Source organism: Achroia grisella, unplaced genomic scaffold, assembly GCF_030625045.1.
Source record: "Achroia grisella isolate CSIRO2021 unplaced genomic scaffold, CSIRO_AGI_Agris_v1 utg779, whole genome shotgun sequence".
Lineage (NCBI taxonomy): Eukaryota > Metazoa > Arthropoda > Insecta > Lepidoptera > Pyralidae > Achroia > Achroia grisella.
The window spans coordinates 3,196,077-3,222,954 of record NW_026713019.1 but is presented as its reverse complement, the minus strand read 5'-3'; the positions used below and the strand labels follow the sequence as shown (position 1 = coordinate 3,222,954).

The 26,878-nt window shown below is 34.2% G+C and overlaps 2 protein-coding genes across 3 annotated transcripts in view; both read left to right on the top strand.

Annotated features, from left to right (window-relative positions):
* Positions 1–26,552, top strand: part of LOC131850845 (partitioning defective 3 homolog) — a 52,586-nt gene extending 26,034 nt beyond the window's left edge. For both annotated transcript variants that reach the window (XM_059201221.1, XM_059201220.1), the window contains exons 2-20: positions 4,791–4,994; positions 6,890–7,045; positions 7,481–7,668; positions 8,704–8,826; positions 9,265–9,356; positions 9,609–9,796; positions 10,639–10,818; positions 11,386–11,622; positions 12,169–12,344; positions 12,889–13,040; positions 13,524–13,998; positions 14,566–14,726; positions 19,809–19,931; positions 20,354–20,477; positions 20,785–20,925; positions 21,450–21,555; positions 23,588–23,655; positions 24,126–24,212; positions 26,237–26,552. In XM_059201221.1, the coding sequence (XP_059057204.1) occupies positions 4,791–4,994; positions 6,890–7,045; positions 7,481–7,668; positions 8,704–8,826; positions 9,265–9,356; positions 9,609–9,796; positions 10,639–10,818; positions 11,386–11,622; positions 12,169–12,344; positions 12,889–13,040; positions 13,524–13,998; positions 14,566–14,726; positions 19,809–19,931; positions 20,354–20,477; positions 20,785–20,925; positions 21,450–21,555; positions 23,588–23,655; positions 24,126–24,212; positions 26,237–26,375 (3,120 nt within the window). In that variant the 3' untranslated portion in view covers positions 26,376–26,552. The remainder of the gene's footprint in view (positions 1–4,790; positions 4,995–6,889; positions 7,046–7,480; positions 7,669–8,703; positions 8,827–9,264; positions 9,357–9,608; positions 9,797–10,638; positions 10,819–11,385; positions 11,623–12,168; positions 12,345–12,888; positions 13,041–13,523; positions 13,999–14,565; positions 14,727–19,808; positions 19,932–20,353; positions 20,478–20,784; positions 20,926–21,449; positions 21,556–23,587; positions 23,656–24,125; positions 24,213–26,236) is intronic.
* LOC131850847 (uncharacterized) lies at positions 15,189–17,992 on the top strand. Its single transcript, XM_059201222.1, has 8 exons — positions 15,189–15,933; positions 16,073–16,182; positions 16,297–16,546; positions 16,636–16,665; positions 16,785–16,874; positions 17,019–17,084; positions 17,163–17,334; positions 17,560–17,992. Exons 1-8 carry the CDS (start codon positions 15,883–15,885, stop codon positions 17,565–17,567), a joined length of 777 nt encoding a protein of 258 aa, XP_059057205.1. The 5' UTR covers positions 15,189–15,882; the 3' UTR covers positions 17,568–17,992.
* Positions 26,553–26,878: the final 326 nt, after the last annotated feature.

The following is a 26,878-nucleotide window of genomic DNA, read 5'->3' as shown; positions in this document are numbered from 1 at the left end:
ATATAGTTATACGTGTATAATTTAGACTATAATGCTACGGGCATTAATAAATAATTTACGAGTAGGTTAGTTAATAATCGAATTTTAATAAACGTAGATTAACCTCAATTAAATTGATGTGACTTCTTAGATCGGTAACCAAATTTCACGTAAGTATTCGTCTATTCATTGATGATTCACTATTTGTTGCAATTCATCACCTATCTATTTTAATGTTGTATTTTGTGAAAATCTAAGAATTAAATGTTTGAAAGTAATTAATGCCCACAGTTTGTTATACTATATGTGTAATATGTGTATGTATATTTTCTACATAATTTTAATAATACTAGACATAATATTTACCAAGTTCTTTATCTTTATCATTTATTGTATCTCTACCAATACTGTTTATATTTTCACACATTTTTGTTTATCATATTCTATCCACTCTCCAGATGTCCCTATTCCTTTATTATTTGTCTTGTATAGTTCTCTATTATTTATGTTGTCTTGATTTTGTGTATGTACATTTTAAATTAAAAATTGCTTATTAAATGCAAATCCAAAGTTTCTATGACGATATAACTATACCATAGGTATTATTATATATATTTGTTGTATTAGTATGGGTACTAGTTGTATATATATAATTTTATCAGAGGTTTAGTCACAGACACACCTACTAATAACTAGTACCAAAGTTTAGACATACAAGTAGGTAGGTTAAAGTTGTTTAACTTTGAAATTGAAATTTGGATAAGAAAATAAAACTTATAGTAAATGTAAGTAAAGTAAATATTTGTCAACAATTGCCTTAAAGGATTTTATTATAAAAAATATCCATATTGAATCTTAAACCAGTAAATGTCGTAACTGACGATTGCAAAATAAGAAAAATTGGTTCTATTCATGATGATTATACTCGTTCAAGCACACATTTAAAGCAGTTCTTTTATAAATGAAAGAAGTGACGGTTTCTTTGCTTTTATTTCTGTTGTGAGATCTTTCTAATCGTACCGGCTTCAGTTCAATTCGTACCGTGGCGTGGCGCGAATGCGTTTCACCAACGCAAACATTATTCTTTACAAATACCGCGTAACTCCTATGCAATGCAGTGTTTTTTTTTATCAGTGGCGTGTCTGTGTGCTGTAGAAATAGTTATGAAGTGATACTTTAATTTCTTATTGAATTCTAAACTTTAATTGGACAGTTCCAATATTATCCTAGTGTTAGTTATATCAAAAATTATATTAAATTTCAATGTGCTCCAACATGCATTTTTAACTGCTGTACTTTGTTTCATTGCAAAATAACTGTTGATGAAATTATGAAAGATACTATAAAAGTATGTAACTGAATGGCTTCTGTAGTCAGCTTCAGCGTGTATTAATAAATACAAACTTTCTGTGTAAGATGTAGATGATGAATGCGTGTACGTTTTTAACGGTGCGACTGTTAGTCTAACAATTTATTGCTTAAACGGGTAAAAGCATTGATGTATACGATGAGTGCAACGACGTATAGGCATCTATTTGCATAACAATTTCGCGAGTTACCTCGAGCCATGTTTAAATTGAAAACAATTTAAATTACATCTATGGATATTTGGTATATATTGTCATTGAAAGACAACAACTTAAGTTACAGACTGACAGGTATTTATTTTCAGTTACGTGCTGAAAAGTATAAAAGTGTACGTGTAATAAAATTACTTTGTCTACATATATTGCTGAATAGGTAGACTACGCTGGTCTTGGTGTTACATAGTAATTCTGATCTAAAGGAAGGCGAATAGAAAGCAATTGATTAAAGTAATACGAACTATATGCAGATTAAACAAATAATATCACACACAGTTTTTTCATTTTTTGTCAACATGTAGCAGTGCCTGTTATATTATATTTTGTATAGGTACGATAAGATCCAATTGTATCAAGTGGCTTATATAAATTAACATTATTATCTGTGGTCATTGTTTAAATGCAGTTATTAAAGTTTATTCACCTTTCTAACTTTAACACCGTTTGTTCATACTGTTTTAATTTTAGTTATTGTTTTATCAAATCCCCATTGACGTAAAGTAGGCCACTTGCTATTCGCCACACGCGACAAACCATATAGGCTTGCATTTCCGTTGGCTTAAACTGTCTATGGACATCGACAAATTAGTAGGTACACAGTGATAATAGTTCATGAATAAACATTTCAACACATACTAATTATTTATTAGCGGCCTCGGTGGTCTTGCACACCGCCTTACCTCCGATGGTCGCGGGTTCGAGTCCTCGCACGGCACGAATATTTGTATACATGAATATGATTGTTTGTACCAAGATTCTGAAACATATAATTATATAGTTAGGATTAGAGGTAATGAGCTTGAATATCAAGACCGGCCAACATCTGGCCAACAACAACTTAAGATTTACTCAACTTGAATCTACTGAAACTTGTATTGTAATCATCGTTTTACTTTTCCATATTCACTATAGTTTCATTTCATTGTTCATTTCAATGATTACTTAAATTATATTATAATGATCACTGGCAAATCCCAAAAGTCGCATAAAGTCGATTTATGTCCCGGCGCCTGATAAGCTATAGACAAGCTTGATTTTACATTCACCATAATGATTGGCCAAATATTGAATATGGAAACGATAAGATAAGTAAAAAAGTAAACAAGAAATCGCCTATAATATTTTATTAGCGCAGATCTAGATGGACCGTAACAAAACCTGCGTGTTAATAATGTGAATGAATGTGAACATAACTTTTTGTTTAATCGTATACATTAATATTGCGTGCTCAGTCTTGAGTTCTTGACCATGTTATGTTAAGCAAATTCTTAGAATCCTTGCTGTTACATACTGGCTAGCTACACGTTTTGTCAGCGTTTATTGTGAAGATAGATAACAAAGAAATTATTTTAAAATTATGGACCTACACAGTCAATGTGTTAATAATATTTTGGAAATAAACATACTTTTTCCTACATTACTTAAATTATAATTATATTCTAGGATTGTAGACTTAAATATAATTTTTACTATATATAATTGTTCACGTTCAGTACTTTTGTACATATCTTGTATTACAGTCATTTTATCAAATATATGTATTATTACTTTATATCAGATAAAAGTAGTTTTAAATGAATCTGAATCACATAGGGCGTAGCATTCAGTGCAGGGCATTTGAACAACAAAACTGTATTTAGTCAGTGACGCGCGAAGGTCAAGGTCTCATCCGCGCCACTGAACCTCCGCTGCTGATTCTAAATAATTAGCCTCATTCTTGATCAGTAGATGTTTCATGCAACATCTGCCTTCAATAATATATTTATATAGTGTGGGAAATGTCAGTGATGGTAACACGTTTCACGGCTTTGGAGTCCAAAGTTAGTGAAATCGATCTTGTGCCTATTTGCGTAACCGTCAGTGCTGTGCCAAAGTAAATATTGTGAAGGTGACATGAAGTGAATATTCGCGTTCGAATGATATCGAATGGCAGCGGATGATGCAAGAGTCAGGGGTGGAGAGGCCAGTGCCACCGCCCAGGTTCAAGAAGCTAGCTCGTTTGGCCGCGGCCAAAGAGCGGAGATCTGTTACTTGGGTATTGAATATTTTGTTATCTGTTATTTTGCATGAATACTATGTAATTGCCTGAACTTATTAGGGATTGGATAAAAGCTGGTGCCGTGTTTCTATTATAACCATATTTTATGAGATGATTAGAAGAGATAGACAGATTCAGCGGTAGACGATTTTTTTAATGATATCGCTACACTGCAACTAATTAGCATTAATTAGTTGCAGTGTAGCGATATCATTCGCATAATGTTGCGAACAGAAAATATTTTTACTTCGTGTACGTATTACCTAGTCTACATAATTGCAAGTACAACGATATCCGCTTTAAATTTTATTTAAGTACATACGATAAATATGCGCTTAAATCACTTTAAATGTCGTGAATGAATGCCACGATGATGACAGTCGAACAATAATACAGAACAGACAGACAAAACACCCAGAGAGCGCTACATGAACATGGAACATCTACTAACATGAATAGATTGAATCCGCAAACACTCGTACCTACAGCGTGGGAGTATTTTCTGTTCCTGATTGTAGAACCCTCATATCAAAAGAAACACATTCAAATTCGTTAAAGCAGCGAACAATGTGTAATATTTTCGGTCATTGTCTTACAGTTAGGTACCTACTTATGTCGTACAACTTATCATTTTATTTGCAGTATTCAGTCCCGTTAAAGCGATTGATGTAATCGTTTCGAACAGTTGCAGGCAATGAAATATTTTACACTTTAAATTTGTTTCATAATTTAGAATTACCAAATGTGTCTTTCACGTCTTCTTTCGTATACTATGATCTGTATCAATAGCTTATTCCTTATGCATATTCAGTACCGTAATCACAATGCTAGACAGCAAGAATCAAATGAAATGTAATATGGAAAGAGAAGACCATTTGAGATAACTTTCAGACCTCCACAGTACGTAGACATAACAATGAATACAAAAAGGAGGAACATGTGACTCGAAACGAAAATTGCGTGCGTCAACTAGTGTGAAAATAAAAATGTTTAGTCGGAATTTAAAATTTTACCACCTTAAACCACTGTTAAAACGTACACATACAATTACGTATGTCGTATCGTTTACTTTTTAATAGTCAATAGTTTACGTAAAGTAAACATTTAATAAGAAAGCGATGTCAAAAATACAGTCTAGAACAGGACATCTCAATAGGTTTAATAACTTAGATCTCTTGTTTTCTTTTCAGGGTCCTGAAACATGGGTAGGTGTAAGAGCACTCCGCGCCAGTTCTGGAGGTATCCTGGACCCCGATGACCGAGTGCACGACGTGGCTGACGATCGGGAGACCCTAACAGCGGAGTGCACCAACCAAGCGCCGCAGCCAAGAGCAGCACAGGCAGATGGCGCCAGTGGGTCATCAGCTGGGACCGCCTCCCCCGATATGTTTCGAGTGAGTGTAAAATTATAAAATTATATATCAAAAAAGTGTTAAATATGAATCAAGGATACTAGTAATAAATTAAAAGAGTTACGTAACACCCCACACAAAAAAAAGTAAAACCATCTGATGACGTTGAGTCTACATAGGTAATTGTACCTTAGCACCATTTTCATCAGCATTCAAACAATAAAAACCACACGATAATCGGCTAGGAGCTACAATGCCACAGACAGACGCAATAGGTCACCTCTAACTTATAACTGTTTTTCTATCGTGCTTAAAAAACCTATTAATTAAAAGTAATACAAACCCCATTCATTAAAAAAATTATATAATAATATATTTATTAAATAAAATGTCATATAAGCATATTTCATTGATTAAAGTTATCATCCTTGAACTTTATATTAATATATAAAGTTCATGGATAATATCTCATCGCTTTCTTATTAACGCTATATACATGTGTGTAACAGGAAGGAAAATATTTTTACTAAACTATGCCAATTGTCCATATGTCGCGAGCTATATTTATAATCATACATACTATTAATTCGAGACTAACGGTTACTTTAACTTGAAGTTTCTGTCGGAGGATTTTTGTAGGAAAAAGGTATTCAATATAATATTATTATTAATATCAAATGATATTGTTTTATGTAACATGAACATGGAACCTCAGATTTTTTCTTACCAGATTCTCTCTTTCCGTGCCTCTCATTTGCAGTTTTACTACTAGCAAATATTCAAGTTTTTAGTTACCTACAGTACGAGTAACAGTTTAATTTCTACTCTAAATATGATGTAGTAAAATCTTTTTTAATAATCTACTCAATTAATCAATGTAATAATTAAGTTTTAAGGTTATAACTGTATGAAAACAGTCCCTTATGTACGCTAATTAAAAAAAAAGTGAAAATCGCGGCATTTATTTAAATTTCGAATTCGAGAAAATCATGTTGTGACTTGTACAATAAAAAGTGTGCTAGTTTTCATTCAAGATACACTTTGTTTAGAGTTATGTCTTTATTACATAGGAGACGTAGAACAAAATTTAATCGTTTTACAATGGGTTTGTGTTCTTCCAATTGTTTTGGTGAGCAAAAAGTAAAAGTAAGTTTTTAAAGTATTATTACCTAAGCAATATACAAATATATGTTGTATTACTACTATATAATACTATCTCTATCTCTTCTGAATTAGATATTTATATGATTGCAAGTATGTAATTTTTAAATTATATAAAATAAATACTACAGTAGCATCTATAAAAATTATCCTTTTCCTTGAAATAATATCCTAATATCGTTGAATTTTAAGTTAGAAATTAGATTTAGATAAAAGATATTACAAGACGTAACTTGTTTGTAAATGTACGAGTATAGAAAGTTTGTACTATATACATTGGATACAATTAGTTTTGTTTTAATATTTGTTGAATGTTTTAGATATCAGATTTCAAAATTGGCAGATGGCACACATGGTTGTGCTGGCAATTTGATACGATTATGGTGAATGCATTAGTATAGTAGCTTTGTCGAGATATCTAAAGACTGTGACATACATATATCTAAACAATTTAAAGCTAAACTAGGCTAATAGAATTACACATTATAAGGTAGGTACATAACCCCACTGTCACTCGTTTACTGCCCCGAAGCCCGCATTTCATAACTAATCATATTTTCACAGTATAATATTATATGTATATCTGCACGGTAATAGTTTTTTTTTTATTTATAATCTGTACCTATAATATCAGCTGCCTAATATCTCACAAGCTGTCTGCTGAAAGTGTATACAGCATCTCCATGGACATAACGTCCAAACCCAAACTCAATTTACAAAGTATGATCTTTCCACTTCTATAAGTATCTGTTTTGTAATGTTTTTTTGTCACTTAGGGTGGTGGTGGCGTGGGCGGCAGTATGCGGGTACCCAACACGGACTCGTGTGTGGAAGTCGGAGCAGCAGACCTCGAGGACGGCGCCAACGGCTTGCAGGTCCGACGGGGAAGCGAACCCACACTGCACCAAGACACCCTCCCATCACAGAGACCAGTGCGTTTTCTTATTTTATATTGACCGAAAAAAGAAAGATAAACTAAGATATTAAAACAATTCTATGTATCACTCTATAGAAATAACTGAGTATTTTTTCAAACCTTTCAAGATTTATTATTACTTATTTTCATCTACGAAGTAGCGTTCACTGTTATACACTTATTACAATTACACTATGTTTTCTGTGTATTGACACATATAAAGTTCTGCAAACAATTTTAGTATATTTTTACATTGGGAACATCTATTGTTGTATTATTTGCACAATTTTTTTATAGAAGAACGTTTTTTTGTACACCTATATCCTATTCTTAAGAAAGTCTCGTGTGCGTCTCGTGTACGTGTGTATCGTGTGTAGGTACTCACATGAATTGTTTACCAATAGAAATTGAGTTTTAAATCTTATCAAAGTGTATCATATTGTATTTCAAGGTATCAGATCAAACGAAGCGTTGGTCGGCGGCAGTGGTATGTCGAGATGACAGCAGTCGAATTATGCAGAAGGTGCATCCTCTAGCTGACGGTCGACCCCCTGACCCGATGCCCGAAAGGCATGGGCATCCAGGACAACACTTCCAGAGACAGTCCAATCGTTTATCTATGCAGTTTTCTGGTCCTGGGTAAGTGTTCCAAATTAAAAAATTAAGACAGGTGTTTACGCAGGTGTTCGAAATTCAAATACTAAAAAATATTCACTCATATACGCTCTAAGCGTATTTTTATTTTTTCTTATATTTAGCGTAGGTAAGATTTCGCTAGCAGATTTATTTGAAAAGATTTGGCGGGAAATTAAATTGTTGTTCTTTTAGTGTCAACATTTTTTTGATGATTACCCAGGCACATGACTATGATAACATACCTCTTATGTAGTATCATTTTAACGGTTTAAATATAAATTTAGATTAACATGTAAAATTTAGAATTGACAGTCATGTTGTTACGACCAAATTAAATACTGTATGTTATAACAGTTATATGATATTTTTTGGCATTAGATAATGAAACTAGAATTTTGTTAAGAGCATCCATTTATTGAAAAGTCATGTACCTAGACTGTGTATATATTAAATTATAGAGTTAACTAAAGCCATACATTCATTAGACTATAGAGGTTTCACATATTAATACTAAAACACTGTGCTAAGTGTACCTACATAAACATGATATTTCATGCTTTAGTGTAATAAAAAAATACAACAAACAACATATAGGCACGACTTGCCATGCCCACATTAGCCCGGTGTATTAGAAGCAAACGTGGCATGGAGCAAGCATACCGCTGCGTCTAGAAGTAATTTTTGGTTTGATGTTCTTGGATTCGTTTATACATTTTGAAACACATAGTTTTTTTGTATCAGCAAGATTACTATATCTTATTAGATTATTCACGATTTCTTTGGTGTAATTCAGGATAGTAAACCATATGCAACATTACATTAAATTAAATTTTAATATTATTTATAGTTTTTTTAATGGTTAATGATGGAATGGTTCACCCTCCTGCGCTAATGGTTTACGCTGGCCAGATCAGTTAATCGTGACACATTCGCCAGAAATTTATTACCATGTTTTCCAAGGGAGCCGCGTGGAGTTCAACCTGACATTGGGGTCATTAGTCCACATAAGTAACAATCCCCTATATTTCCTATTTACAGGAGTGGTGTATGGCTAGATGCAGCGGAACGGATACAAAGTTACGGCAGCAAAAGTCTACCGCGGGATGCCCGCAAGGATCCCCTGGGGCAGGATACTCCAGCGAACGCTCACCAAAATCACAGGTTCGCTAACATAACTGCACTGTATTCATCCACATTCAACCCAATTAAACTTTGAACAAAGTCGTTTGCTTCGGTGCCTTTATTTCATATATTTCAGCCACCAATCAACTTCATTTGTAAAAAGTATTTTAACTGAAAGATAATGTATTGAAATTACAAGGTTACATTGAAGTATTAGTCCTCCGGTATGGCAACACATCAGGGTTTTTAGAAATAAAAGTGCCGTAAAACATCACTCTATCTGACTTGTGGCACACGTAAAAATTACATTATTATTTTCTCATGTGAAACTATTTTTCTTTTTTGTTATATTTTCTTTTGTTGCTTTTTGTAATATAAGTATGTTATAAATAATAATATATTTAATTCTGAATACGTATGAAGATAAACAAGCACTTTTTTATTACATCTCCAAATTTATATGGATGCTGTTTACAGGGTGGAGGATATGGTGAGATGGGTGTCAGGAGTTAACAACATCGCCAGCGTGCATCCTGTACAGGAGCGTCCACTTGATCTCTTACCTGAAGGTTTATTCAGTTACACTATTTTTTGCACGTTTTAACTATTATTACCTAGTTAATACCAAGGAGAATAGGGCAAGAAAATCATTATGTTCGTTATTTTTTCGAGGTAACAAACGTAAAATTATTCTATTAACTAACCACTATGTTAGAAGTAAATGCGGAATATTTAAGGTGAATGTGTAAATTGGGCGAAATGTAATATTAAATATCAAGTGTGATGCAGACAATTATAAGATAGTAATTATATAATTGCAGTAGGCAGCAGCGAGCGCGCGGTGTCCGGCCCGGAGGTCCCGGACGGCGGCTCGCAGCCGTCCGCCGCCACAGAGAGGATCGCCGTCTCACTGGTCAAGGGCGAGAAGGGGCTCGGGTTCACCATCACCACCAGGGACAACCCCACCGGCGGACATTGTCCCATTTATATTAAGACCATACTGCCCAAGGTAACAAATGTGACGATGATTGTACTTTTTCTTAATGAATATTTATATTTTTACATGGTAGACTTTGCAGCTTTATTGGCATTCCAGTTCGATATTTTTTTTCACATTATTATTCAATTTCTTAACCTATACTAGGGTATAGCTTAGAAACAAAAACATTATTCACCAGGCATTAATTTTACTCTTAAAAAATGATAATGGCTTAGTAATTTACCAGAGGTAGACTAAAATCATCTTTCGGTTGCATGGTGAAATTAGATAGTGAAATTACAGGATAAGAGATATGTTATCATAGTCCTCTGGAGTCCTTAGTGTTGTTCATGTATATAGGAGACGCTTACCGCTTACCAGCAGATGGGCTGTCAGCTGAGCAGCGAGGAGTATATTTATTTATTTCGAGTCGCATGAGAGCTCATATAATATATACCTTACAAACACATAAATATTTGGTTACGCCACTGTTACGGCAGTCTTTCACTACACCGTTAATATACTCCCTTGTGCCAGTAGTATTTTATTTAATTCAGGCTACTAATGACCTATACTATAAATATCTTATACACTAACATTCATATATAATAATAATATATTAACATATATAGTTCGTGTGTGTGTTAGGCCAGTAGTGCTCCTTGATAAAGGACATCATTACATAGTATAAAATAAAGTCGCTGTCTGTCCCTATGTTTTTTTAAATCTTTAAAACTACGCAACGGATTTTGAAGCGGTTTTTTTTTAATATATAGAGTGATTGTAGAGGAAGGTTTATATATATAGATGTACACCCGTGCGAGGTCGGGGCGAGTAGCTAGTAGCGGTATATGACACGGCGGGTATTACAGGGCGCGGCGGTGTGTGACGGACGGCTGCGTGCGGGCGACCGCCTGGTAGCGGTGGGCGGCAGCAGCGTGGCGGGTCGCTCGCAGCAGCAGGTGGTGGCGCTGCTGCGGGGCACGCCCGCGGACTCCACCGTCGACATCGTGGTGGAGCGCGCGCTCGCCAGGCCGCACCCGCACTCCCAGGTACTACACATACATTGTAAACAAACTCTCGCGCTACACCCATTTAGGATTTATTAAGTAAATACAGGGGCAGTCAGACAGGGCATACTAAGCTGATAGCACTGTAGTATATTACTTAATCCCTATTCAATTTGGATTAAATTTAAATAGGATTCGATCGATAGCCAGTGCTCATTCCGAAATGTTCTAGCTGTCAATCGAAATACTATGTTTATGATCAGTATTATCAATATCAATGTTGTTTATTATATGGGTACTGTATCTATCAATTTTATGGCTGTGGACAATTTTTTATTTTCAAAGCTGTATTTTTTTTAATCTGTCAAACTATAGTGTAATTTACTGAAATTTCCCATTGTAATATACATTAATCATTTCATTTTGTTTTTTACTGTATTGAAATTTATTATGTCATTTTACTTGTATTATAATATGTGTCTTATGAATCTTTATGTAATTTACTTATCGTTGGATAACTAACTACTTAAATAACTCATCTCACTTTAACAATGTTACCTTAAAAATAATAGGGTTAAAGTTTTTAATACAGAGACTGATTTCCTACAGAAGGTGGAACAGCAAAGTCCCACGAAATACACAGAAAAAGCAATCGGTTCTCCGAACAGTATATCAAAAGAGGTTGGCATGGAGAATGGTCGAGTGTCCAGTATTGTGAATGCTATCAACCAGAACAACAACTCGATGCGAGGCAGGATACCAAAAAGTTCCTCCAAAGACGACATCCTGAGAGAGCAGAACGGTGACGTCGCGTTACAGGATGCATTAAATTCTTCCACTAATTCTGTAAGTATATGTTATAATATTAAAGGCCACTTTATAGAAATTCAATTTGGCGTATGGCGAATTTCTTCTTTAAATCATATAATAATAAATAACCCAGGACACCTAACACAGCGTGATCTAGTACCAAGCTGAGTAACATAATAACATTTTTAAAACATGGAAATCAGCCAACTAATAAAAATAATCATACCATGAATACAAATATTTGAATCCCGCGAGGAATTCAACCAGCGACAAACGAAAGTGCTAAACAACCAATTTTGAACTGCCAATGTTTTCTTTAAAGCCACAGCATAGGGTTTTTCAAGATGGGTATATTAATGTTTCTTAGGGATCGACAGCGCATACGTGACACCCTTAGTGTTTCAGACGTCTATAAGCAATGGTCACTATATACCATCATATGAGCCGTATGCTTAATTACATATAGTGATAAAAAAATATATAATTATGCCATATTTTGTTCAATCTACTATTTCAACCATTGGGATGTTAAAAACTATAGTAAAATTACATATTCATTCACATATTCATTAACAATTTCAGATATTAGGACTACGAAACCGTCTGATCCTCAGATTAGACATTCCAGTTCACGATTCTGAAAAAGCTGGACTAGGCATCAGTGTGAAAGGGAAGGTGACCGTTGGGAATGATCCCCAAGACCTAGGAATCTTCATCAAGTCCGTGCTGCATGGTGGTGCTGCATCCCGAGATGGAAGGTAAGTCTAATATAATTGAACATTTGCTACTAAAATTATTTATCTTTACAAAATTGGTTAGTTTTACAAACTTTTTATGCTACACCTACCGTTACTTTACTAATTTCCTAGCGTTTTATCACTTACTATGAAAAGAAATATCTGTATGTAGTATTCAGATTTCAAATTTATGTAATTTATACCGTCCACAAGCGCTGAATCTACTTAGAAAATAAACTTTCCTAATGTATTCCAAGTCTGACAGAATTTAATTTCTTAACTGATATTTAAGCTAGTCACTTTGGTGTCTATACTAATGTATAGACACCAAAGTGACGACTCATTTGATCGAAAATGGAAAATGTCATATATAAACGTAAACAACTCGCTACTTCCGTTTGGACACATGATTCAAAAGGACTTTGTAATCAACTTTGTCCTAGATACTAAATCTGGTGCGGGCTTAAAAATTATCAACAATCAACTAATCTAATAAAAATGGTGCTGTAATAATGTCTGTTGCCTGCCGTCACTGATCATTAATGACAATAAAATGTCATCACAGACTTCACACTAACGACCAGTTGCTGAGCGTCAATGGGGTGACGCTGGTGGGGCAGTCTAACGCGGAGGCGATGGAAACTCTACGCCGCGCCTTGTTGCATGCGCGCCCGCACGTACACGGCAACATCTCGCTTACCATCGCCAGGCGGACTGGTAATATATTATATGTTCAATTTTAATCAATTATATAGCCTGAACGACGTACAGACACAATGAGTAGCTAAAATTACCAGGGCTAGTAATTTGAACTTGAGCTTTGAACGATTTCTGGGAAAAAGGTTGTTAGAAATTGAGAGATATTCTTATATCCATAGGCATCCTTGCCGCGAAAACAACATCCATCGTCCATTTTTAATACTTTCTGAAGGCAATCACTGTCTAATTGGAGCAGTAAATATATAATTTATATTTACTGCTCTAAAGTTATTTGCTACAAGTAACGATTTAGAGTTCGTTTGTAAATTCTATGCATAAAATTTACCATTTGTCTAAATAGTAAAAAAACTAGGTCAAATACACAGAAATACTGTGAAAATACTGGACTAGATTTTATGATAGTTTCCCTGATCCTTTTTAAACATTGAATAATATGAATTATATAATATTTTAAAATATATACTGTTATGTAACCAACAGATAGTATGGATAGCCTGGCTAGGTGGAAAGACGACACGCCGCCTAACGGGAACGAATCAAATAACTCTATCGACAACAGTTCACAAAACTTCAACACAGTCATCTACAACTCGAGCACCGAAAAGGAGAACAGAAGCATAGACTATAATCAGAAGTATGACCATAAAGAAGGTCACGACAATCACGACGGCAGAACTGGCAAGCACGCGACTATTGTGACCATAAATAATAACACCAGTTGGGTGTCGAATCAGTCGGACGACAGTAAGGGTTATTTAGAGAGGGACAGAAATAACGTTCCACATGATACTAAAAGGGATAGTTTCGAGTGGAGTCGACTGGACAGGTGGAACCCAGTGATCGACCAGTTGACCGGCCTCCGAAACGAGAGTTACTACATAGCCACCGGTCACGTGGCGCGGTCGCCTCCTGCCCATCACAACGTCATCCTTGAGGAGGACTACCCGACCAATAGGTAACGACTTTTTAAATATAATTATTGTTTATCGACTAACGATTATTAACGATTGAAAACGTCTGTCAAAAGACAGACGTTTTCATCTAAGATTTTGTAAGTAAGAAGTAATTTGCACGGTTTTTTGAAGTAATTATTTTCATATATATATCAAAATTTTTTTGTGTACATACACATGTGTGTATTAAAAAAAATATCATTATAGTTTGTTACGATATAAGTTATGATGGTTATAATACACGAGGCATAATTTCTGCCCGAGCCGAAGACAAGGGCGTAATAGAGCCGTGTGTAGTAAATACGCACATGTATCGTGCGACGTTTTTCAACATACTTACGAGGAAACAATAAAAAATCATAATATTATGTTTTATTCATATTGGCACTTTCCCGCTTTAATCATCGCGCAGCCTGTCGGCGGTCATCTCGATTTTGTAGATAATAGCGTGTTTTATGGGCTAATTTATATATAAAAAACCGGAGAAATTAGGTCCACTTTACGAGCAAGTGTGTTGAAATACAATTATAATAGGTATATATAAGTTATATAAGGTCCCGTCCGCACAGAGCGGGCACGGGCGGCGAGTCAGGCAGCGAGAGCGGCGCGGGAGACGCCTTCAGCCGCGACGCGGTCGGCCGCCGCTCCATGTCCGAGAAGCGGCACGCCGCGCTCGACGCCAAGCAGACCGGCACCTACAAGAAGATCAAGGAGATCAAGGCCATCAACTGTGAGTATACCTAACATCTCGCTACTGCGGCTTAATGCAGCGAGTCTTCCTGACCGACGCCGCGCCTTCTCGGTACTACAGTCCCTAACTCGCTCTCATTAGACTTATGGATCGTATAGATAAGTATATGCGGGCGGTAAAACGAACGAGTTAATTAGGTACAGTTACAAAATTTGCAGTCTACATATCCTATGTGGTTGTAGCCCACTCATGCATAAAAGAAATATCTCCTTTGGAAAGTTTACCTCTTTCCCGAGGAGATAAAAACCATCGCTCCTAAGAATATCCTTCAATTCTTGTCCCTGACGGGTCTAGGCAGCGGACTCTGAAAAAGAGCGAGCACAATAGATCTATGTAGGTCGCAGTGCTACAGCTGCTACAGTCACCTGACAATAGCCCAAACAACCCAATAAAAAAATAGGTATAGTTAATTTATGTGCCCTGTAAAAAATTTAACGGTCTTATTCATAAAAAAACTTATTGAAGGTTTATAGAGCTCATTAGTTAAAACATTCATTAGCGCTATTGAAGGTTTATAGAAGTGCGTTATTCATAAACCTATTATAAAGCCTCGCTAACTAATAGAGGTTTATAGGACTGTTTTTATCATTATGTTGCAATCTTGACGTTGGACTGTTTTACCATATACGCAGGTGACGTAATCAGTGTTGCTATTTTAGTTGCTTCACCACTAAATCTAGCAGAATTAACTCCTCCAGTATTGAACAAATTATGTAAATTAATACATTTTTATACATTTTCCTATTGAATATATATAAAATTGTATTTTTTTATTGTAATTGTATTTCTATTTAATAAAGTTAAGGGAAGATAGAAGTATTTCTACATAGTTTTTAAATATTACAATGATTTTTGGTTTAAATATGCATGTATTTTTATGCAAATTTTTAATATAATGGTTTCAAGTAGTTTTATTAATTCATTAATATTGATTTAAATATTTTGTAAAACTCGAGGTTTCTTTGCTATATAGTGGATTCAATAAAACATCGTTGGCAACACTGGTTCTGTCAAAACGATTGTTTTATTTAAAATTGCATGTTATAATTTACGATTGGTTTAATATAGTTACGTTAGAATTAGAATTAACGGATTGATTACATATTACGGATTTCATTGTCTAGTAAATTTTAAAATGGATAAACAAAAGAGAGCACGAAGCGAAAATTGGTTGGAAGACGACAAGGTAAGATTGTGTTTACTTATCAATATTTGTTAATTTGTCCAGTTTTGGATCAAGTAAATTATTTTTTATGTACGACTTTGAATTTCACTTGTTTTAACTTTTTATTACATTCATTTAATGCATACCTTATTTTTGATAGAATTTATTGTTGGAATTGATCCGCGAACGTGTCGCCGTACTAGAAAATAAGAATACGGATACGAATACCAACAACTGTAAAAAGAAAGGATGGCTGGAAGTTATGGATAGGTTATTTATTATTTGTAGAAGCTAGCCCGTAGATTAGAGTAACTTGCATGCTTAGTATAATTTTATATGTGAATTGTTATTGCTCATGTACTTACACTTCAATATATTTTTCAGTTTTAATGCAATGTGCAAAGGTAGCAGACGCACATTGCAACAAATAAAATCTCAGTGGGGAGTCATCAAAATATGTAAAAAGAAAAATTTAGCAGACCAGAGGCGATCTCTGAATAAAACTGGTGGAGGACCACCTACTGTGACTGTTCCAGTGGACAGTACAGACATATTGGCATGGTTACCGCAGGAGTTTTACGTGGACACCAATCTATATGACTCTGACGCTAAAACAGGAATTCCAGATGATCATGTAACCTATTTTTTATTTTTTCATTACATATAATATAAAAAGTAAAGGTAGTAAGTGTAGGTTCATTAATCATTGTGTTCATATTTCAGATAAATGAAATAGATGTACCTGTAAGCGCTGTACAAGTAATATATAATATGTAGTATCTATTATATCATGACATCAATGAACTCAGCATAATGTATATTATATAACATATATATATTATTTTTATAAATGTACATGTTGTAATTAAAAGATTCCAGACAAACCTAGAGAACCAAAACTGAATGAAAAAGCACCGGAGATGCCAGAAATTATTTTGGATCTTGATGAAATTATTGAAAATGTAAGTAATATAGAACTTTTAAATATATTTTGTGTGCTAAATGACTGGGACCAAAGATTATAAAGAGATGTTTGATATGATTTATTAAATTGGTTGGTATAATATGGTGTTTAATATATATAAATGTTGTTATTTCTTTTGTAGTCTCAAAGTGGCAGCACCAAAGAATATATTTCAAATGAAGGAAAGAAATGTAATAAAAAAAGAAAGGTACCCAAATAAATTTATACACAATAAAATACAAATATTTTTTATAATTAAATAATTGTTTTTTTTTTTATTATACAGCTCACAAATACAAACAATTATATACAAAAAATAGCTGATACAGAGATCAAGAACAAAAATGAATTACATAATATACAAATGGATAATGAAAGAAAGAAAGCAAGAAATTTAGACTTGGAGTATGAAATTCTACAACAAAAATTGATATTTTATAGAAAGAAAAACAATCCAAGTATGTAGACAACTTGTAACAAGTTAAATATAAAATATAGTAAACAAAGTAAATTAACATAATTTATTTTATTAAAAATTATTTTGTATAAATGTATCCAAAATATATCGAGAGTGTCTTCTTACAGCACCATTGCCCATTCCTTCATCAATTTGATGTTGTGATTGAATGGTAACCTCTTCAAGATTCTCATATTCTGAAATTAATAATATTATTACTTTACAGGCCCATAATTTATTGAAAAATATAATGTATTGCTACTTATCAAAACACAGCTTAAACAACAAGGATTAGAAACATGTCTGTATAACTATATTCAATGGATGACTGTGACTGCATCATATATCAGAAGATATAAATAACAACAATGTATAAACTACATTAAAACTTTGTCCTTTACACATAATCTGGATAAATAGTTTGAAAGTTACATATTCATAGCAGACCTGTGAGGCTTCAAAAATAATTAATTCTGGAAGATTTTTACAAAAATACATTTTCATATGAAGTCACAGGCAACCGCTAGTTGTAATAATTGTGTAACAGTGCAAATTATGAATGCACTGAAGTTGATAATCATTTCATAGTAAACAAATTAGTGTTTGTACAGAAACTTGTATAGTAAATTTTTTGTAAAAATTGTGTTTATTAAATAATATTGAAAAAATAAAGTAGTGTTTCATTAAAAGAATTACCTAATATATCGTCATTCCTACTAATAGCGATATTGTGGAGCACAGCTAAAGCCACTATAACTGCCTTTCCATTTTCCAGCGATACACTTAATCCATGTAGTAAACATTGGAATCTCTGTTTCCACACTCCAAAACATCTTTCCACACTATTCCGTGTTTTGATATGGGCAGAGTTATACCTTTCTTCCTTTCTACATACAGGATGCAAAATTGGTGTAAAAAGGTAGGGCAGAAGTGGATACCCTGAGTCACCGAGTAAACGTCCTCTAAAGTGACCATTATTAAACCTTTCTTTTATAATTGACTCAGTAAATATTCTACTGTCATGAGTACTGCCCCTCCATCTTGCTACAACATCTCTTATTACAAGTTTTGCATCACAGACAACCTAAAATCAAAATAATTAAGTACTTTATACATTACTAGTACATATATATATATATAAACCTTCCTCTTGAATCTATTATAACCCCCCTTCAACATGCATTGTATAGTTTTAATGTGACTTTGTTTTATACTATGTAATGATAATTAGTTAATCAAACAATATAGATATGTTTTACACATAATACATAATTTTATCACCTGCACATTCAAAGAATAATATCCTTTTCTATTTATGTAATATTGGGCTGCATCACCACCTGTTTTTTTAATTTTAATATGGGTACAGTCTATAGCCCCTGTAACCCCTGGAAAACCAGCCAGACTTTCAAAATTTGTCATACAAGACCGTTCCTCTGTGACAGTTTCTGGCATTTTTATAAAAGTGGAAGCAAGCTGAGCAATTGCCTTTGCCACCCTACTACATATCCTACTAACTGTGGGTTGACTGAGTCCATGAAGATCAGCACAATCATCCTGAACCTATGAAATGAAAGATATCAAGATTAATTATGAGTTTGAATTGTATGAAAACTTACATTATCCTATATATATATATATATATAAATATATGATTGATGAATGTATTGTAAAAAAACTTACCTCTCTTCGTCCCCAACACCTCAAAGCAGTTAATACTTGCAACTCTGGAGAAACGGCACCACCTCTGGGATCTTGTTTTAGTTGATCGTACACCAAGGAAATTATATATCGAGCAGTACTTTTATTGAATCGGTATTTATATTTAAAGCACTTATCTGGTAAAAGAAATGGATTGACTTTTTTTAAATGTTTTTTTTTGACGATTTCTTGACATATCAATTAAATTAATTGTAGAAATAGTCGTAATTGCTTCCATTTTATTAATTAACGGAATAATTATTTCACAATTTTTAGGTTAAAATGCCGCTAAAGTAGGGAGTTGGCTCTGTTAACTTTATAGGCTCGCTATTTGACGTTTTAACTTTATCGGACCGCTATAGAGCGTTTATGAATAACGTTTTTCACTATCAGAGGTTTATCATAGGTTTATAGAGGGTTTATAGAACTGATTGCTAATGAACAGTTATAAGAGCTTTATAGAGCGTTTATAAATAGAGATTTTTATAAAGCCTTTATAGCTCTGTTATAGTGGGCTTATAAAGGCTTCTTAAGTTTTATGAATAACACCGTAAATAGATTCCCTACAGAAATAAAAGCACAACAATCTAAACAGAAAAGCGCCTTGTTTTTCCTTGTTTATGGGCTTTCCTAGTTAGATACTGGTATATTTCGAATAATAATGTTGGTATCGAAAACAAAATAGTAATTCTTAAAGCTATATAAAGTGTAGTTTAACTTAATGAATTGATCGTTCATGAATTTGTAATATAACTTTTTAATCGATCATTTTAGCACTACAAGTTGGTCCATCACTGGGCATGCGAAAGTCATCAAGTCTGGAATCACTACAAACAGCCATACAAGAGAACAAAAGACACCCGCGGAATGAACCTATATATGCAAGAGCACACCCACGTAAGTATTTTTATTTTCTCATTCTTCTTGTGTAACTGATAGCAAGCTAGTAACAATTTATTTCCCCGCAACTTTGAATTAACTTTAGTTTAAAATCAGTCCGCATTAAGACTCTGCGTTAAGCGTTAGCTGTACTTGTAATCCTATGAGGCATGAAATAAAATTATAATTGGCAGTATATTTCAGGGAACAAATAAGTTAATTAGCGACTCCTCATCACATAGTACTATAACTACATAACCATAGAGTGGGTAGATGATACCCATCACGCGAACAATTCAAGCGTTGACATTCCAAAGGACTCAGATGGCGTACCAATACACTCTGATTTTACAGATATATCTCACTCTTCATCCAAAACATATCGTTCAAATTGAGTTTAAAAATTTTCAAATAAAATAACTCTTCTGTTTTTTTTACAGCGTTAAAACATTGGCTAACAGACGACAACACAGGTCCCGATGGAATCGTTAGAGGATCACCACAACAGTCATCACTTTCAACAAAGAAACCCTCTCTACTTAAGGCTTTATCCACTATGTTCAGGTAAAAATTTAATGTAATGATAGTACATTGTAACCTTAATACAAAATCAATTGTAACACTTTTTAACATTATTATTATGTTATATAATTGATTTTTATCAGCGTATTACAATCATATCATTCGTAATCTTAAAAGAAACATATTGTAAATATGCCTAAGCAGCTAACTTTAAAAAAGTGCGAGCAAATCTATAGAGGTTTTAGGTATCAGTAGCACTGCGTATTAGTCCAAACCTCATGATAAAAAAATATTTCCAATTAAAATTATGTAAATATCAAATTAAAATGATTGAATGTTACTGTACTAGAATCGGCAAGCCTCACAAGCAAGAGCCGGAGATATACGGGCGAGCGACGCCGGGTCGCGCGTCCGAGAAGTCGCTGTCGCGCGACGCACTCGACCGGGAACGACACCGCGCCGAACGCATCGACCGAATAGAGGACGACAGGTATAAATCATTCTTAATTAATTAATTTATATGCGTACTTTAGAAATACTCGCAACGTATGAATTAATTATCTAATATTATATTAGTGTCAATTGTCAAAAACACTTTTTCTAAATGATCAGGTATTGTTTACATAGTGCTTTTAGAAAAATAGAACTTTAATTAATATTCAGTAGTTTAACTGAGCGAGTACTAAATGAAAGATTATTATAAATATATATTAATGGAAACGACTGTAAGAAGATTATATACTCAAACAAAAACATGAGCAATACGATAACTATCATTCCAAAGATTTGCAAAAAAGAATAACGGCGACATCGACAATGTATGATGATAGATCATAATTACGTATTAAAATTAACTATAAGAAATCTGTAGTACCACAGATAACAGTAAGCCTGATAATAAGTAAATAATAAATATGTTTGGAAGTAATATACAATTACAAATTAGAATGAGGAGTGTCGTGAAAGCTTTATCAGTGTATATAATATATTATGTGTGCGCGTCGACACGGACAGGGTCGCCGGCGGCGTGGAGGCGGCGCCCTCGCGGCAGAGCGGCGACCGCGGCCGCGCGCCGCCCTACCGCGCCCCGCCCGCACGCACCGCGCACAACCAACACAACGTATATATCTATACACGCTACCTATACATCTATACTTATAATACATAGAATATGTACAGAGGTCAATTCTGTACACGAAATATATATCAGGGGGTGATTAGTGGTCGATACTCATGCCAAAAATGCAACCAGTAAAATTTTTGTCTGTCTGTCTGTCTGTATGTTCGTTATAGAAACGAAAACTACTCGACGGATTTTAACGAAACTTGATACAATTATTCTTCATACTTCTGGGCAGGTTATAGTATACGTTTCATCGCGCTACGATCAATAGGAGCAGAGCAGTGAAGGGAAATGTTAGGAAAACACATCGAAACTACGGAACCGTGAGGAAGGACGTAGGCTACTTATTTTACAAAAAACGACGGAAACGCAGACGAAGTCGCATGCAACAGCCAGCCAGCCATATTTATATATATTTAAAATACTTTCTGTGTAACTTATATTTCTAACTATCTATCTAAAGGAAACACCGATGACGAAAAGGTTTAACCGCTTTACTTCCGGTGGTCGCAGGCTCGATTCCCCGCACGGCGCAAACGTTTGCATTCATGAGTATGATTGTTTGTATCGGTCTGGGTGTTTATTATGTATTGTTGTCTAGTACCCATGACCCAAGCTCTGTTTAACTTGGGTGTTGTGTGAATTATCCTGAGATATTATTATTATTATATAACGATATAAGTACGTTATGATGGTTATAGCACACGACAGATAATTTCAGGACAAGCAGAAGACGACGGCGTAATAGTGCTGAATGTGTTTAATACGCACGTGTATCGTACAATGTTTTTCAACACACTTGATTTTAAATAAACTCAACCATAAAACTGTAATGCACACTTTAGTTTTCCCGCCATTTTACTTTTTTAAATCTGCGCGCTGCTTCTGACTGGCGTCGCACGGCGCGGCGGTCAGTTCGAAATTTATTTAAAAAAATAGCAAATAGTGTGCTTTTATGGAACATAACCTTTCTTAGCTTACAGCCAAGCAAATCGCATGCGGTTGAAGTAAAAGTTGTTACTTTAGCCGCATGCGATTTGCTTTGCAAGCTGAAGATTTAAGTAGAGTATGATATATAAGCAGTAAAATTGAAATACAAAGTTCTTATATATTATAAGCTCTGTCACTAAATATTGATATTATATTTAATTATATTTAATTGTCACTGAATAATAATAATAATCTCAGAACAATTCACACAGCGCCATCTAGACCCAAGTTAAGCTAGCAAAAGCTTGTGTTTTGGGTCCTAGACAACAGATACAAATACATAGATATTTTTTTTTCGTAAATACATACATATTATACATAGAAAATACCCAGACCGATACAAACAATCATACTCATGAATACAAATGTTTGTGCCGTGCGAGGAATCGAACCCGCGACCATCGGTCGTAAAGCAGTATGCTAGACCGCTAGACCACCGAGGTCGTCAAACAAAGGTTATGTAGTGTAGACCAGAAATTACTATATTAAAGCGGTACAAAATTATCATATAAATTGTCATCTTCCTAAGCCTAAACTTTCTTCCTATTATTGGATTGCCACTAATGTTAAGAGTTTTAGCTGAATAGGTGAGAATAACGTGTATGAAATTCGGAGTTGCATTATTTGGATACATTCTAAAAACTTTTAACAATGATGAATATTCTACAATCTTAACTACTAAATTTATACCTGAGGTTTTCGGATTTCTAAGTCTAAATTCGTCAAAGTTTTGTGATAATTTTTCTAGTCGGTTATCGATTTCCAATCTGCATTCCACAAAACCCGTACCTTCCCACAGAACCTCGTATTAAATTATCATGAGTCTAATTTATTGTTTCATTAGAACATAAAAATAGCCGCAAACCTCACAGTATTGGGAACATTCTATTTGTAGTGTTACGATGCCCATAACGCAGGTTATGGCCCATTAACTGACGGTCCCAATTTTATCTTACTCGTACGACGGGTTGGTGCCCTTGTTTATTCCAATTATGATTTAAACAGATTGCAAGGATTTGTACGTTATATTATTTTGCAGGCAATGGACAGCGCTTGGGGTCCCACTGGCCATTACGTCAATTATGATGAAATACAACAAAATCTCAAGTAAGTGTAGATATTCATGATTAAGTATAAAATAGAATAGATAAATTTGTAGAAGTGACTAGACAGTTATTATTGAAATAATAGATATTATAATTAAAAGGTTTTATTTCAAAATTCAACTACTAAGTGGAAGTTTAATGTTAATATTTCCCCTAAATATTGCATAAACCTTTTCTTATTTTTTTTACTTACAATTGGTGCTGTTTGTGTTAAAATACGGTGATTGACGTTTTCGAAAGTTTGTGATCGTAGCTTTGCCACTCCATACTTACCTATATAAGAATTTTTTAATACGAATTACGTTGTTAGTACGTGTATGTAATGACAAGTTTATCAATAAACGATACATTTTAATAAAATCAAACTGCATCTGAGATTTTGTAGTCTTATGTTTTTAGAATTCCTTATACCAGGATACGAGCAAGTTTTTCAAAAGTTAATTAATATAAATTGTCTGTTCTTGACTGTAGCGCACGACGTGAGAAATTGAGCGAAGTACAGATCGGCCAAATGCGGCGGCAGGTGCGTGCGCAAAGGGAGAAAGCTGTCGAAGAGAGGTGAATATTTTATAATATAAAAATCTTTTTTTAATGTTCTCCATTACAATTGACTTACTTGTTATTTTTCTTAAGTAATTAATTCTTCAGAGACAGACAAATAATTGAATGTAGGTACTCATTTTGTAAAAAAGTTAATTACAGTCGGAAAATACATATTAATAGCTAATACCTACATTACAAGGAAAATTTTCACGTTAGGTAAATGAGAAATGTTTTTAATAAAAATAAGATAGATGCTACCGATATAACGTCTAAGTACCTCATTAGACGCGAGGTCAGAGCGTTTACATTGTTGCCGCGAGTATCAGACATCACTACCTTTTTAGGCCGACTACGACTGTCTGCTACATATGTTGTGTTCAGTTACGATATTCCTTGCCATAGTATGAAATGATAATATAATATATAGTCTCATAATATCACTCATTCAAATATTGCTCTGGATTGAAACGTGGCTTTTACACATCAAGGATTTACATCAATTGTTTTATCCTTGATATTTAGTATAGAAATACTATAATTTAACATGTTCAGAGAATTCATAATTAAATAATGGTATGCACAAATTCTTTTTATATTCTTCTATTTTTTTTTCGTGTTGTCTAAATCAGTTTTAAGATAGGATGCGACGATTAGGATTCGTTTTTCTAAATTGTGTCATTTTGCTAATCAATTTTACTAAAAATAAGAATAAAATAGTGAATCTTCTTAATTCAGACCAAATTCTCCTATAATATACGACAAGGTGGGTTAGAGGAACATATACATAGTAAATGCTTTTGGAATAATTGTGATTGCTTGGTACACTGAGCAAATACTTACTAGAATAGTTACGTTAGAGTAGGTATAGATAGTGTGTATAACATTGGCAACAATATTATTTATATCAGTGACATAAAAATTGAATTATTCGTTGGTATTTAGGCTATTAACAGCTGTCCCCTTTAACAACAGGCCTTTATAGATAAATTAATCAGTATTAAATGAAATCCTACACATAATTCCTAATTGAGACCATAAAGTCATAACGTGCAATTAAACGTAATCCATGATTAAAGATAATAAGGTTTTGTTTTTCCTGCTTGTCCATGACCGTCACATAATGTCGGTAAGATGCATGTGCTTTGTAATTATGCTCAGTTATTTCGATGATTGTATTGTTTATTTAGAGATGTTATTGTGATGAAGTAGCCCTACATATTTTATTTCACAAAAAGTAGCTATATTTTTTAAGTAGTTATAGTTTATATATTTGTAGTTACACTACCTAGGTCATTTCAATGTTTTTGAGTAGTTTTATAAAATACAGTCAAAATGCAAACATTATAAAATTATTAACCCATTAACATTAGCAGTTCGCATTAGTACCTAATAGCACTCATTATGTAATATTTTCTCATCTGTGGTAATTGATATAAGAGGGAGTTTTGTTTGAGGATGGATGGATTTAAAAGTATTAATTCATGATTACTTTTGTACACTGTTGTTGCGACATCACGATATTTGGAGGTTGTATTGCTGTAATTGCGCCCTCATATGTACTTCTTGTGTTTCTATATATTTCTAACATGTTTTTGTAGTTATCTCTGCTAAAATTTTTCAGAGTCAGATTATATGATTATATGATGAGTCAGAGTATATCTAAATAAATACAGGTAGGTATACTCATTATATTGAACCACTCTCAACAGGAGACAGGGCGGAATATCTTTAAATAAATTATGTATTTCCGTACTGCCTCGATGGCGACCGCACAGTTTGTTTTAAAAAGTATTTCTTTTATTTGACTTATTACTTTTATTCTTTGAGAATGTTGTTCAGTTTTATGACTAGGTTTTAGGCTAGTTAAAATAGCTTCCTGCTTGATTTTGTTTTGATTTATGTTACTGTGATATCAAATAAGTTGACGGCCCACCTTATGGTAGGCGACAACAGTCGCCTTCATAAAAGAACAACACCACGGGCATCATGACCTTTTTCAACTAACCTTTGTATTAAACATACTTGTTTGTTGTACACAGTCGTCGTACAGGCGTAGGGTCGGGTGGTTACCACTCTCAGCGCTCCTGTAAAGAGGGCGGTACGCGGCCGCAGTCCAACTATTACGAGTACGAGACAGCGCCGCCAAGAAGACCGGGCAAGCTTTCACACTACCATTAGCTGCTTTTACATGACACGTTGTTTCACGTGCCATCAGGAACGCGTGCCAATTAACGCGAAACACCAGCGGCGCAATCGTGAGTGATTGTTTTAACATACACACTGTACACTTTTATTATAAAAAAATAATTTTGATATTCCACAGATTTTATTTTCCAAAAATGTATAAATTATCAGTAACTACGGCAACGCGCACGTGACACCCCTGGTGCTTCAGGCGTCCATAGGCTACGGTAACCATTTACCATCAGATGGGCCGTATGCTTGTTTGCCACCATAGTAGTATAAAAAAAAAAAAAAACTATGTAATTATGTCTTTGTCAGTACGATCCGATTTCTGCCGTTTCACGGTGATAATTAAATATAAAAATGCGAAAGCACAAACGATTGAAGAATGCACGAGCGGGCGGGCAACGCGCGTGCGCACGTTCTCTTTCTCTACCTTTACATACCACTCTTTATCCGTAAAGATTGGTGTGAAAGAGTTGCATTTAAACGCAACT

Excerpts from the sequence above, each read along its gene's own strand:
- LOC131850847 (XM_059201222.1), top strand. The coding sequence starts at position 15,883 with ATGGATAAACAAAAGAGAGCACGAAGCGAAAATTGGTTGGAAGACGAC. Across the intron at positions 16,666-16,784 it reads TAGATGTACCTGTAAGCGCT|ATTCCAGACAAACCTAGAGA; the intron begins GTACAAGTAATA and ends TGTAATTAAAAG. Across the intron at positions 16,875-17,018 it reads TTGATGAAATTATTGAAAAT|TCTCAAAGTGGCAGCACCAA; the intron begins GTAAGTAATATA and ends TTTCTTTTGTAG.